Genomic DNA, 14,575 nt, shown 5'->3' with positions numbered 1-14,575 from the left:
TGAGTGCCTCTAATGGGACATGGGGAACCTTATGGGTTGCCTTTCATCACAATCCCTGGTTCAGGGAATTATAAAAACAACCACATTTCCCAGATGGGTACCTCCTCACTTCCTGGCACAGTAGCCGCCTAAACAGCAGAAGCACTTCAGGGAACAGGCAGAACTGGGAATGTCCTTTGCGTAGAGGACAGTGCTCCGAGAAGGTATTCAAAAGAATGGAGCAAAAATCTGGAGAAGGTCTGAGATTTTTTTGAGTAAGTCAGCTGGCCGGAAAAAGCCAACTATGAGTTTGCTTTGTTTTGTTTTATTTTCTCCTTACCCTCTAGCTTTTCAAAGCAAAGAAAAAGAAAACTTTCCATCTTTATCAGAATTTAACAATGTGCAACAGCTAGTTTGCCCTTGACTCTTTTTGATCCCTTGTTAAGTGCCATGAAAAAAGTTAAATGCTTCACATGAGTTATTCCATCCAAATCTCCCAAGAACTCCATGAAGTAGGTCTGATTTTTATTTTTCTTATTTTGCAAGTGAAGAAACTGAGGCCCACAGAGTTTAAGAAGCTTTATCTAAGACCACACAAATGTGAAACGGAGCCAGAATTCAATCCTCACCTTGTTTCAGCCAATTAGCATCAGATTATTTGGGATTAGAATTTTCCTTAAGGGTATTCGTCATTTATGATGAGCCAGAAAGCAGGTGTCCCCAAAACTTCATGGCAGTCAGCAGCATGTTCAAAATATTTATCTCTAGCACTAAACAACTTGACAGAGTTGGAAGGGCATCTTTCCAATGTCTCATTTTTTACTTTACAAGTGCATGCTCAGATTTGAGGGCAAGGGATGGAATGTGAGAATCACATCTTCCACAAGTTATATAACTGTATATAAAAGGGAAAAAGATGGCGTGAACTCAGATGGCGTAGCTTGCAGTGAGCCGAGATTGGGCCACTGTACTCCAGCCTGGGCGACAGAATGAGATTCCGTCTCAAAAAAAAAAAAGAAAAAGAAGGTTTGAAATGTGAATGTCCTTTCCTTCTCACTGCTTCTCTAGATTTTGATTGGAGCCATCATTGCCATGGGCTCAGCCGACAGAGATGGCCGCCTTCACCCAGGAGATGAGCTTGTGTATGTTGATGGGATTCCAGTAGCCGGCAAAACCCACCGCTATGTCATCGACCTCATGCACCACGCAGCCCGCAATGGGCAGGTCAACCTCACTGTGAGAAGAAAGGTGCTATGTGGAGGTATGTACCTGGAGCCTGCTGCAGGAATCGAGAGAGGTGGTAAGATGTTTTTGTGAGACACGGTAAGGCCACATGAAACAAAATATTAAATCAACACTTCTACATTATATGAGGAAGGAAACAACCTAGATATTCCAAAAGTAATGATGACTTTGAAAGTGCTGATTTTCACCCCACTGGACAAAAATCCAGTCTTTGAGGCCTGTATTTTAAATGTATTCATTAAAAATTTCTAGAATAGCCTGGGGCTAATTTAAGGTAGGTATGCTCTCTGCTTTCTGGTAGTTGCTAGTTCTAAGAAGAACAAGATAGTAACAGAAAATATGCCATTTGAAAATGTGTTTGCAAACCAAGAGTCACAGCATTTTGATGCCATAATGAGGCAACCAGGATGGAAAATTAGCTTTCATTGTAGAGCCTGATAAAATGTAACAGTAAAGTTGTTGCTCTGATATAGAAAAAACGCAGCTGTACCTCACTCCAAGAAAACACAATTCATATAGTTCCAAACTTATGAAACAGATACATTAGAAATAATTATTCCCTTTACAACCATTTTCTCAGCTTCATAAAGGAATCCACCAAAGACATACTTTTCAAAGTCAGCCCTTGTATTTATAGTATGATTCCACTTATCTCTCTTTACCGTATCAACCCTACAAAAAATTATTTATATTTTTAAGGAATATGTCAGTTACAAGCATCACACTGTTTTTTTAGGATCTGAGCATTCAATAGCATTAGGATTGTATTATCTCCCCTCAAAACCACCCAGCCTTTGTTCTGTGAATCACAGAGGCAGCAACTCCAATGATGTTCAGCTGTCACCTTCTGCCCCAGCACCCCGCTGGCTTCTCTGCTCCACCCCTTGACAGCCCTCATACAGAATCATCAATACTAGAAGTAGGAAGGACCTTAGCTATGTGAGCTTCCTCTTGTTACAGATGAGGAAACTGAGGCCCAGAGGTTTGATAGCTTGCCCAGCAGTCCACAGTGAATCGGTGACAATGCAGAGAGGGGCTCTTCTCTCTAAGGCCGGTGTTTATTTCTTTATGTTACTTTGTCCCCTACACTATTCTACCACAATCCTCTCCCCTAGTGAATTAGAAGGTGTTAGAACTTAGCAAATGTCACTCCGTAATGCAGGGAGTCTTCCCATATGTGCTGTTATACCAGTTGCATTCCAGAAGAGGACCACAGGCTAATGACAGACTGTGAATGACTAGTAGGGAGGATAAGGCATATTCATGTGATGAAAAATCCTTTTCTTTCTAAGTCCCCCTAGAAACTAGATCATGAGCGAGGGCGGTCATTTAAAAGGGCAAGTCAAAAGAATTGTCAGCCCTCCCCAGTAGAGACTGCTATATATCTTGTATCTTACAGAGGTTTTGCTAAGAGGTGCCATTTGTCTTCAGAAATTCATGGCATGTCACTTGACCCAAAGAAGTAAAGCATCTTAAATTATGCTTTATCCTTGGGCTAGATGCCAAGAGGAAGACAGTGCTTGCTTGGTTAACATTTAACTGTCTCTCTCCCTGCAGAGTAAGTTTTAATAAAAAGTTTGCTGTGCTATATGTTCTATAACCTAAAGATAAATTAAAAAGATACCTGATTTACAAGGAAATATACCGCAAAGTGCAAAACCAATGTACCAACATAATTTCATGCTCCCCTTGCCACCAACTGATTATTGCAAATTAAATTTTCTTTTAATCAACCCAAGCTGTTGAAATGTGTACCAAATGCTGCAAAAATGTACTCCTGCAATTTGTGGATCATGTGACTTCCGTAAAGATGCTCTTTGCTGCAGCTCTTACCAACTTTACTCAGTTAGGCTTTTGAGTGCATTTCAAGTGCATTTAATTTTTGAAAATGTTCTGCTGCAGATTGCTCGTTCACACCAGGAGAGTTTCCAAGTTAATTCAGCCCACTCTTCCTTGAAAGCTTCATCAGTATTGAAAATATTAAGTTCAGGAAAGGATACTTTGATAGCAAAGTAATGCCTTGAAATAGGATGGAAAAGATTTAAAAAACAGGCATGGAAAGGTGACCTTTCTTCATAGCTGCCATTTCTTCAAAGTGAGAAGGAACAACTACAAATGAATATGACAATGGAGATGCCTTTTCAAGGACTGTTGTTGTCATTGTTTTGTTATTATTATGCTTTCCTAACCAAAGGCAAGTGGGAGGTGCAAGCCTGGCTTAGGAGCGGATGGTTCGAAGCTGAGGGGAAGTGAGCAATTAGCTAAGGAAGAGATAGGAGCAGGAAGAGGAGCAGCATTGCCACCCCCTTGCACAAAGGAGCAGCGCTGTGGGGAAAGGGCTAGGAAGAAGCAAGGTCATAAGGATGACATGCTTCCACCTTCCCCTTGCCTCAGCTTGTACAAATGCCCACCCCACCTCAGAAGACAGAGGGCACTGGCTTCTTAATTGATGCTCAAGAAAGATAACACATTCATTATGAGAGATACAGAAAGGTTAGTTAAATGCTGAGCAAAAATTGAGATCACACAAAAACTTGCCACAAATATTAAGTTACATACTAAGGATAGAAAGGCAAAAAAAAAATTTTTTTTTGAGAAAGGGTCTCACTCTGTCACCCAGGCTGGAGTGCAGTGATACAATCACGGTCCACAGCAGCCTCAACCTCCCAGGCTCAAGTGATCCTTCTGCCTCAGCCTCCCAAATAGCAGGGACTATAGGAATGCGCCACCATACCCAGATAATTTTTGTGTTTTTTTGTAGAATAAATACAAAATTTTTTGTATTTGGGGTCTCGCTATGTTGCCCAGGCTGGTCTCAAACACCTGGGCTCAGGTGATCACCTGCCATAGCCTGCCAAAGTGCTGCTATAGGTGTGAGACACCATGCCTAGCCTAGAAAGCCAGAATTTTCAATCAGAAGATAAACTAGCTTCTCAAAAGTGAGAAGTTGTTGAGTAAAGGAAGAAGGTATCAAGTAGTGCTTCCAATTTTTCTTTTATTCATTTATTTTTATTTTATTGTTTCAACAGGCAACTATGGATAATAGATTGCCTCTGGTTTTATTTCCCAAACAGTAATAGCCCACACTTTCACCTTGCGTTAGTTTTGAGAGAAGATGCCTTATCCATGCCTCCAGCTCCAGGATTTGGTTGGTTTTTTTTCCCAAGGATATTAGAAGAGTGGCTTTAATTATTACACTGAAAAGCCTAAATATTTTTATGTTTAGCAGATCAGCTTTGAGACATTCAACCTAATGGCACATTATTTTGGATGCACACCATGTCTCTGAGGAATTTCCTAAAGTGTAAATCTAGAATTGATGTGAAAGAACGTTTTATGACTTCAGAAAAACATGTTAGAGTCGGTCTTAAAGCTATCAGCATCTTTTCTTTAACACCTAAGGGAAAGTCTAACTCTTGACCTAATGCCAAGAAAGGGGAGGTTATCTTGGCAGACGGGTGAAAAGTTTAGCCAGTATTGAAGGTGCCAGTACATTCCCTGATCCTGGTGACTACACTTTTTGCCAATTCTAAATGCATTCCCTTGTTGTTTGTCTGCAACCATGTCACCCATTTACATAAGCTGTCTGCCTTGATGAGTATAAACTGGGAATGTCTGCACAAATGCCTGTAGGCAGGCCAGCCCCTATCATTTTCAGGGTCACAGCCTGTGGGCTGCTGCTGCCCCATGAGGACCACGAGGGACCTGGTACACATGCATGTGGATATCACAGCCCATATGACCAAGCTCTGTCCATACATATACCCCATTGCCTCGGCTGTGCTTCAAGGCAAAATATGCCTGTCTGCAATGCTGTCATCCTTCCAGGGACAGTCCTGAGAAGAGACCCAGGCACACCGTGGAAGCAGGCAAGGTCTATATGGTTACAGAATTCACAAGGTCGGGAGATCAAGACCAGCCTGGCTAATACGGTGAAACCCCATCTCTACTAAAAATACAAAACAAATTAGCTGGGCGTGGTGGCGGGCACCTGTAATCCCAGCTACTCTGGAGGCTGAGGCAGGAGAATGGCATGAATCCAGGAGGCAGAGCTTGCAGTGAGCCGAGATCACGCCACTGCACTCTAGCCTAGGCGACAGAGCGAGACTCCATCTCAAAAAAAAAAAAAAAAACTAATTATTTGACTTGAGTAGATACTAAGCAACTGAATTCTATGCAGCCACTTGTGTATGAGCTAGATGAATGAGTCAGGGATCCTGGAAATTAGTGTTTTCTTTAAAAAAATTATATAATATATGATATTTAGTCACTTTATGATGTTTTACTATATTATTATAAAACAAGGCTGTTAATGCCCTGCAGTAGGAGGGACTGTTGGAAAGAAGACAGTCTCACTTGGGTCCAGAGCCAGATGAGTAGAAAAATGATGTGGGGTGAGTCCCTGAAAGACAATCATGTGACCAGTTTTCAAGTGTCAAGGGCCCAGAACAAGTCCAGGAAGAACTTCGAAGTTTTCTTAACTTCCTGATTTTAAATATGCTCTTTCGGCTAAAGATAAAGAACTTTGTTCTGGAAGTTGAAAGAGAAGTGCAAAGGCAATAGAAAAATATCCTATTAATGTATATGACTCTTTCACGTACCCCGGGAATCCTCAAATTGACTTAGTCAATGATTTTCTCTCTCTCCAGAACCTGTAACGTTGCCACTCCCAGTCATTTACTGCAAAGACAGATAATTCTTCTTTGTTGCTGACTTACTGACAACCAGAGCTCTCAACCTCCTAAAATATGACAGCCAGAAAATAAGATCTCTCTTGTCACTGCCTATGACGTTTAGTTGCTGATTTGGTCCAATAACTCGAGGAGATTTTCAATTTAATGTAGCAGCATAATAATTGTTTGTTTTTCTTCTTCCTGACTATCTCCAATCACTTTATTTCCAACTTGTACAAGGACTGATAAAGGACATGTGATGTACCAAGACAATAACAACTTGTCTTTGGATGATGTGTTCCAGCAGGGAGGATACAATTTACAAGCGAAGTTTTAAATTCTGTTTGAACAGAAAGAAAGGCTTTGACATTGACATTCTGTTCTCTTATGACCTCGGTACATTTCTGACAAAAAAGCATCCATTTTTTCTTTTACTTAAATGTGATTAATTAGATCTTAAAGAAAAATAAAATTTACCAAGTAATAACAAGCAACAGCCTGGGTCTCATTCATTCCCTAATTACAAACAAGAAATGAGTACATTTTGGTTAGGCCATTTTTAAAATCTAAGTATATAAACAAATGAAGTTTTTTTTTTTTTTTTAAGGTATCGGTGTAACAAAACATCTCTTGCAGTCTTTGTTTTTTTTCCCTGACATTTTCATTTCAAAATGGAATTGTAGCTTGTAAGGTTAACAGCCTTCATTGGAACTTTTGATAATTATTTTTAACTTGCCATATGGGACACCTTCCAGAGTTCTAAATAGGATACTATACCTAGGGACCCAAAATGGAATAATTAATGGTGATTGTTTCCCTCTTACTATTCCTCTGTTCCATAAACATCTTTTGAGTACCCTAATCAAATTTTAAGATGGGAATGAAACCAGCCCTATTTCTAATTACATTATTCTAGGTGCCCACTTTGGTTCTCTTCATCAGAGTGCCAATACCTAGGTATTAAATTAAAATGATGAAATTCTTTCTGAATGACAGATAAACTTTCATTTCAAAAACTAGCTTCTTTTGACTGGCAACTTTCTATCATTTCTCCGTGTAAATATGCTGGCTTTCTCATAAAAGTATTGGTTTGGTTTATCTGGTTGATAATAGAGTATATTTTATATTAAGATGGACTGTAAAAATGGAAAAGACCTTCAACAGCTCCTTAGAGATTCAAACTTCATAATTTCAGAGCCTGAAATTAGATTTGATCCTACAGTGAGCAAACTATTTTTTAAATGAAAATCTCAACTTAATTTATTCTTTTAAATCACTTCATTGTGATATGGCTGATATACAAAAAGCTGTGCAAACTACTTTTAAGAAGTATATTTTCCACATTCATGAAGTAAATCAATATTTCTAGGCTAGCAGAATATTATAAAGCATAACTATAGCTCTTTAGAAAAATGCATGATAGTTAACTTTACAGCACAGGGATCATCCCTGTGCTGTAAGCCCTCCTTATAATACATCTACAGCAGCATTTCTCAAAGTGTAGCCTTGAAACTTGATGCAGATTCTTGTGCCCAGACCTACTGAAAAAACATTCCGTGGGTGGCCCGTGAAGATGTACTTTTTTTACAATTTATTTAAGTGATTCTTATGCACCATATAGTTTAAGATTCTACTTGTTTTCTGACCATCTTCAGTAAATTATTCTTATGCAAAGAAGAACCTCAATATCTAAAACTAGGCATTGTCCCGGGGGTTGCAGTCCTCATGAGAGGAAGATATAAATCAGTAATAGCACAGAGGAGGCTGATGAGGGGTTTCACCTGTGTTTGCTATGAAAACTAGAACAAGCAAGACCTTGGGAGCTCCACGCCTAGGTCTGTAGCTTTTCAAATGCTCTGCATATCTGGGAGAAAGAGAAGCAAGTCAACCAGGCTTGTAACAATACCACTGTCTAGAACAGTGCCTAGTACATATGAAGCATTCATTGAGACTCTTGTCAAGTAATTGATTACCTGTGTGTGGTATATTTTCCAGGGGAGCCCTGCCCAGAGAACGGGAGAAGTCCAGGCTCTGTATCCACCCACCACAGCTCTCCACGCAGTGACTACGCAACCTACACCAACAGCAACCACGCTGCCCCTAGTAGCAACGCCTCTCCCCCTGAAGGCTTCGCCTCCCACAGCCTGCAGACCAGTGATGTGGTCATTCACCGCAAAGAGAACGAGGGCTTCGGCTTTGTCATCATCAGCTCCCTGAACAGGCCTGAGTCTGGATCCACTATAAGTAAGTGCCCAAATTTGCCTGCATTTGAATAAGGGGTCTTGTTTTGATTTGTCCCAGTGATACGAATACTGGACAAGTATACCAGAAGACTGTTGCAGACATACCGTATAGCCTGAAAGCCACGGGCTGTGGGCACAAATAAGGTGTACATACCACTGACTAGCAGAATGTTGCTGACCTCTGGCTCAAGAAGGCAAGAACACAACTAATGCCCTCAACTCCTCGACCCCTATAAAAGCTCTTCATTCTTTTGTAAATTAGGAAGAAAGGAAAACAGAGTGATGTGGTAATGTTGCCATGAAAGGAGGGGTGCTTCTTTTTATGGGTAGATCAGGGAATGTTCTCTAAGTAACTTGACTGAGAACTGTTCAACAGAATGGAAATAGACATGCAAAGGATCTGCAGAAAGAATCAGTCCAGTCAGAAGGCTTAAGGTGGAAAGGAACTTGGTATCCAAGAAATACAGAGAAGCCCAGTGCAGCTTTAGTACAGGGAGCAAGGAGAGTGGCAGGAGGCAGACAGCGCCAGCTTCATGGGCTGTTGGTGGAAGTCTCAACTGTAGTCTAAGTCCGTGGGAACCACTGGCAGGTTTTAAGCAGTGGAGTGAAATCTGACTTATATTTTTAAAAGATGAGTCTAAATGCTTGTGGAAATTGAAACCAAGGCGTTGGGGGTTGGGGAGAAAGCAAGAATGGGAGCATGAGACATAGTCAGAAGGCTGTTTAAACATCCCTATGGGTTCAGAGACACTGGCGCCTTTGTAACCGCCCACGGGCTTCACCTTGCCTGCTGCCTAACAGAGCCAATTTATCAAGACGGGAATTGCAACGGAGAAAGAGTAATTTACGCAGAGCCGGCTGTGCGGGGAGACAGACTTTTATTACTCAAATCAGTCTCCCTGAGCACTCGGGGATCAGAGTTTTTAAAGATAATTTGGTGGGTAGGGGCTTGGGAAATGGGGAGTGCTGATGTGGTTGGGTTGGAGATGGAATCATAGGGGGTCGAAGTGAGTTTTTCTTGCTGTCTTCTGTTCCTGGGTGGGATGGCAGACCTGATTAAGCCAGATTACTGGTTTGGGTGGTGTCAGCTGATCGATTGAGTTTAGGGTCTGCAAAATATCTCCAGCACTGATCTTAGGCTTCACAATAGTGATGTTATCCCCAGGAGCAATTTGGGGAGATTCAGACTCTAGAAGCCAGAGGCTGCACGACCCCTAAACTGTAGCTAATTTGTTAGTCCTACAAAGGCAGATTGGTCCCCAGGCAAGAAGGGGGTCTTTCAGGGAAAGGGCTGTTATCCATTTTGTTTAAGTCAAACCATGAACTGAATTCCTTCTCAAAGTTAGCTCAGCCTATGCCCAGGAATGAACAAGGACAGCTTAAAGGTTAGAAGCAAGATAGAGTCATTTAGGTCTGATTTCTTTCATTGTCATAGTTTCCTCACTTACAATTCGGCAAAGGCGGTTTCACCCTTCCCTAGGTAGCAGTAGAAGGAAGAGAAGTAGATGAATGCATCTTCTGAAGCTCCTCCAGCTCTAAGGTTCTATGAGTCTATACAACAGGTGACAGTCATGGCCCATATTTGTCTTCCAACTGGCCATCTTTGCAGATTCTCAGACTCCCTTGGTTGTTTTTCCTTTTCTACCACACTCTTCCAGAGCTCATTCAGCAGCCTGCAAACAGTAGAACAGAAAAGAGGATAGGAAAATATGTGCGTTTTTCATGGTGAAGTGATTTGACCCAAAATGTTGGGTATGGAAACACGAGAATAAAGGAGCATTAAGAGAAACTAAATAAATGCACATACGTTGTAGTCCTAAAATTCTTATAAACTGTGGGAGTTTCTAGCACATGTGGGATAGGGGAGAGGTGAGTGTTAAACAATACTCAAGAAATAAAGTTATTGAGAATGAATAAAAACTTTATATGATAAAGTTAATGTTATCAAAAAAAAAAAAGAAGAAGAAGAAGAAAACCACCAGAACCTCATGGAAAGAGTTGCCCTGTTTAGTTTAAGCCTTGATAAATTCAGGAGTGAAAACTACAGAAGCATTAAACCTCAGCGAATATGTGCAGAAGCCAAATTACATACATCTGAAAGTACAATTTCATTTCTTTTTCTTCATGATAAGCTGAAGAAGTAAATCCAACTTTAAGCGTAGACTAAAAGCAGAATTCTGTCAGTACGATGGAGTCACCAAGATTAAAAGGATACAAAACTAAGAATTTTCATGAATTGTATAAACAGCCTTCCAATAATTTACACTTGAAGAAAGTGTTCACAGAGAGCTTTTGCAGCTATTCCAGTCTTTCAAATTGTTTATTGGGGCAGAATACCTAAAGGACTAGAATAAAAATAAAAAGTATATTGCCACAATGAAAGTGTTTAGCATGTATTTAAAGTCTCAGCTTTATTTGAACTATAACAGCCTTATTTCTAAATGTATAGGGGAATGTGTGTGTGTGTATGCGTCTGTGTGTGTGTGTGTGTATATATGTGTGTGTACACGTGCACTTACTATGTAAAGAAACACTTTTCCTATTGCAAATAAAATCCATGCATAAGTAGATTTGGAAAACAATAGGTACAAATGCTTATAATTAACATGCAAATTTTTCTTCCTGCCAAATGACATCAGATGACCTCAAAAAATTAATTCTAACCACTTTCAAAATGATATTATTTTACTTCACCCTGGAGAGTGGAAATATATCCTAGAGTTCATGATGCTTCATGGCTTTTTTTCACATGTTTATTTCTTTTCAATTTAGGGAATTTAAAATGCAAGTTGCCCCCGTGCTCTGTGGCAAAAGCAGCTATTCACTGATAGCACGTTGCCTTTACAGTATGTAATTTGCAACACGCACCATGCACCTAAAAGCTTCCTGAGCTGATGCTACCTCATACTTAACATCTGTAATAATTCTGAATTCTAATTTTGAAGAGAAATGCAAAGTGTCTCATGAATGGTAAAAGCCATCCTTGTGCCACATATCCCTGGTCAAAATATCAAAGGTTTGGGGCTCTGTGAGACTGCCCGAGGTTTATGTTATCAGGTGCCCAAGAATCACGATCATTCCCAGAGCTTGCATTGTTTTTCTCTTCATGGCTTACCCGAGCCCAAGGATCATTAACACATTCACTGCTTTTTCATTTTTGTTTTTGTTTTCGTGGCTTCTGAAGCTTTTTCTTGGTGAACTAAGTGCTGTTTTGCCTTTGATAGGAGCATCATTACATTTAAGCAAGGAAAGGGCGTGGTTAATAGCCCAGGTTTTACAATCATACTATCTGGATTTGAAACATGGCTCTATCATTTACTAACCATGTGACCTTGAGGAAGTTACATGACCTCTTTGGGCCTCAGTTTCCTCAGTGTGAAGAAAAGAACATTTTAATACCTCGATCGGGGGGTTGCTATGAGAGTTCAATGAATATGTGGAAGTGCTCAAAAGAGCACTGGCTCGGAGTAAGCACTAAATATGTCATTGCTGCTATCTACACACCATCCCTTCTAGGAATTACCTTTCATTCCAGCAGCTCACTCTTGTCGGGTAGTGCAGAGTTTATTCTGGCTATAGGTTCTGTTAGCCATTAGTCAGAGCCACCACTCTCTGAGGACAGCTAAATCTGGGCCACAGATGAGCATATCTCTGAGGGCAGCTTCCCCCTCCCTGTCCCCTTCCTCACATGTGGCCCTTCTGGGAACACAGTCTTTCTCACCATCCACAAACTACAGCCCAGGTCAGCAATGGGGGCCATGGGAGTACTGGTGGCCAAGCCAGTCCAGCTGAGGTGCTTTTGCCGGAGCTTCAGACTAGAATTGCAGTTTTCTCTCTCCAGAGTTCACAAGCCAATGAGCTATAAAAGTCATGGAAATCATCAAAATTCAGACTCAAGGGGATGTCTTTTAGAATCTCCCTCGCAAACATGCTGCTATTGAATATTATCAGAGGAGACAGGAGAGAAGAAAGACCCAAATGTAAACTTCCCTCCCTATGGATGGAGATACGTCCAGAGCTTCTTCAGCCAAGACAACAACTTTGCCAAGGACCAGGGAGGCTTAGCTAATTGGGAAACTAGGAGTTAGGGTTTCTTACTTATTTGCTAGCATTTAGTAATGCTCTTTACCAAAGGCTCACAGATTTGTTTTCAAAATATTACTTCCCCAGGAAATAAGGAAGAAACTTTATATCAATCCATGTAATGAAGGAGCAAGCTGCTTCCTTCCAAGGTCAGTGACCGAGTAGGCCAACCATTGCATAGGAGCAGACAGGTTTAGAAGCTTAGAAGCTTTCTATCTGTAGTGCAGGAATATTCTTTTTTTTTTTTTTTTTTTTTTTTTTTTTTTTGCCATGGTCTCACCCTGTTGTCCAGGCTGGAGTGCAGTGGTGCAGTGGCATGATCTGGGCTCACTGCAACCTTCACCTCCTGGGTTCAAGTGATCCTCTTCCCACCTCAGCCTCCTGGGTAGCTTAGACCACCATGCACCACCATGTCCAGCTAATTTTTGTATTTTTAGTAGAGACAGGGTTTTGCCATGTTGCCTGGGCTAGTCTCGAACTCCTGGGCTCAAGTGATCTTTCCACCTTGGCCTCCCAAAGTGCTTGGATTACAGGCATGAGCCACTGTGCCCGGCCAGAATATCCTTCTTGACTTCCAGTGAGAACAGGGAAGCATCCTGGACAGTTTTGTCCAATTATGCAAAATATTATGTATTTGTTTCGGACTTAAAATTGGGCCCAAGGGAAACTAAAGTGGTTTCCAGAACAAAGTCTTGAATAAAAATAAACTATAATAGGCAATTTCACCTTAAATTCTTTAAAAGATTTGAACAAAGACTTATATGCAAAATGTTCATTGCTACATTACTGATAAACATAGAAAATTGAAAATAATGTTAGAAACCACCAAAATAGATAACTTTGGTATATTTGGGAATTGAAGCATTTTCTGCTGTTGACTAACTACTTTCATTCTCACTGAGGTCTGCATGCACAGGTTAGAGAAGACTCAGGTAGCCTCTGACTGTGAGTGGATTAGATGCTTGCTCTGTAAAATGTCCAGGGGCTATGTGCAATGACGTTGAAAGGCCGATCCTTGGTCCTCCCCTACTCAAAACCCAAGTCCTGACATTCAGGTTTTATTGTAGAGCTGTAGCACCTGTCCTTATAGGTGCTTCCTAGCTCCTCACCAAACCTCTTTCCTACCAGACGTTCCCAAGAAGGGCTTTGATACAAGTAATGAAGTGACCCTTTTCTATAATTTGAAAGTCTCCACCTTTTCTGTCATTTGTCAGGAAGATTATGTCAGAATATATGGGGTAGACACACATAGCAGCTTGGGTATTGGTGGTGGAGGTTGATAGGCTATTGAGGGAATTTCTGAATTTATATACAGGATAACAAGCAGCAGGTTAGAACATATTCAGGACAGTGGTCATAGTATTAATCTAAACAGTCAGCAGTAGGGGAATAAACTTTTCAATCCTTCCTTTCTCCATTGGTGTTCCTCTAGTGGTGCTGATTTCATCTTCTGTCTCTATCCGTAAGTGCATCACTGGTCAGCATGCTGCTGGCTCCTCACAATCCTTCAGCTCAAGACTGGTGCTGAAAATCTTTGTTTCCGCATGTGTGCTTTCTACAGCATGGGTTGAAGTTTGGACTTGGTCATTCTGGACTTTCCCTAAGGCCACTGCAATCTGATGCTCAGGGAAGGAATTAGTTATCTTTGGTAAAGCACCCTGGTGACTTTCTCAAAGTCCCTGATGATGTCCATAGGCTATGGAGATTAAAACTTAGCGTAGAGATTTTAAAACTTCACTAACAAGTCTTTTATGACATTTTAGAGTATTGTTCCTAAAAAAGATGAAATAAAAATGAAATAGGAGTGATGTGAGTTACGATTTCCCCCACCAAAATCACCTCACCAACCATGCAGACCCTGAATAGTCATTGAATTTAGAGGAGGCACAAAGTAAAACAAAAACCAAGGTGTCTCTACTCTTGCCTCAAAACACGGAGATTTAAGCTAAATGAAAAGAACACTGGACAATGAGCCCAAGGCTCACTCCAGCTTGTCCACCAAATACTGTATCCCTTGAGCAAGTCACTTGGTCTTCCTGTGTCCTTTTGTCATTTAAAATATAAAGGAAGATAGTCTTTACACCCTCTTCCAGCTCTAAATTACATGATGCCAGGAATCAGCATGGAAAATAAGGTATCAAGTTAGTTTTGTTGGTGTGTAAAAATGTATTGGGTAAGTTTGAGGCCTAGGTCATATTTTTCATTAACTAAGCTCTCCTTTTAACTTTTATTACTTTTACCTTTGATTACATAATGAAAGTGGCTCCTAACACTTTGAATTCTTTTGTTCATCTCGACCTCTGTCAAGAAATTATCTTAAACAATCACTTAAATACACTAACCCAGCTCCCC

At 40.7% G+C, this 14,575-nt stretch overlaps 1 protein-coding gene across 19 annotated transcripts in view; it reads left to right on the top strand.

The window, feature by feature from the left end:
- LOC105475378 (membrane associated guanylate kinase, WW and PDZ domain containing 2) overlaps nucleotides 1-14,575 on the top strand; it is a 1,478,421-nt gene that overhangs the window by 1,327,308 nt on the left and 136,538 nt on the right. For all 19 annotated transcript variants that reach the window (XM_011730573.3, XM_011730572.3, XM_071093993.1 and 16 more), the window contains 2 exons: nucleotides 1,048-1,240; nucleotides 7,893-8,141. In XM_011730573.3, the coding sequence (XP_011728875.2) occupies nucleotides 1,048-1,240; nucleotides 7,893-8,141 (442 nt within the window). The remainder of the gene's footprint in view (nucleotides 1-1,047; nucleotides 1,241-7,892; nucleotides 8,142-14,575) is intronic.

This window comes from Macaca nemestrina, chromosome 4, assembly GCF_043159975.1.
Source record: "Macaca nemestrina isolate mMacNem1 chromosome 4, mMacNem.hap1, whole genome shotgun sequence".
In the NCBI taxonomy this organism is placed as follows: Eukaryota; Metazoa; Chordata; class Mammalia; order Primates; family Cercopithecidae; genus Macaca; species Macaca nemestrina.
This window is presented reverse-complemented; position numbering and strand designations above follow the sequence as displayed.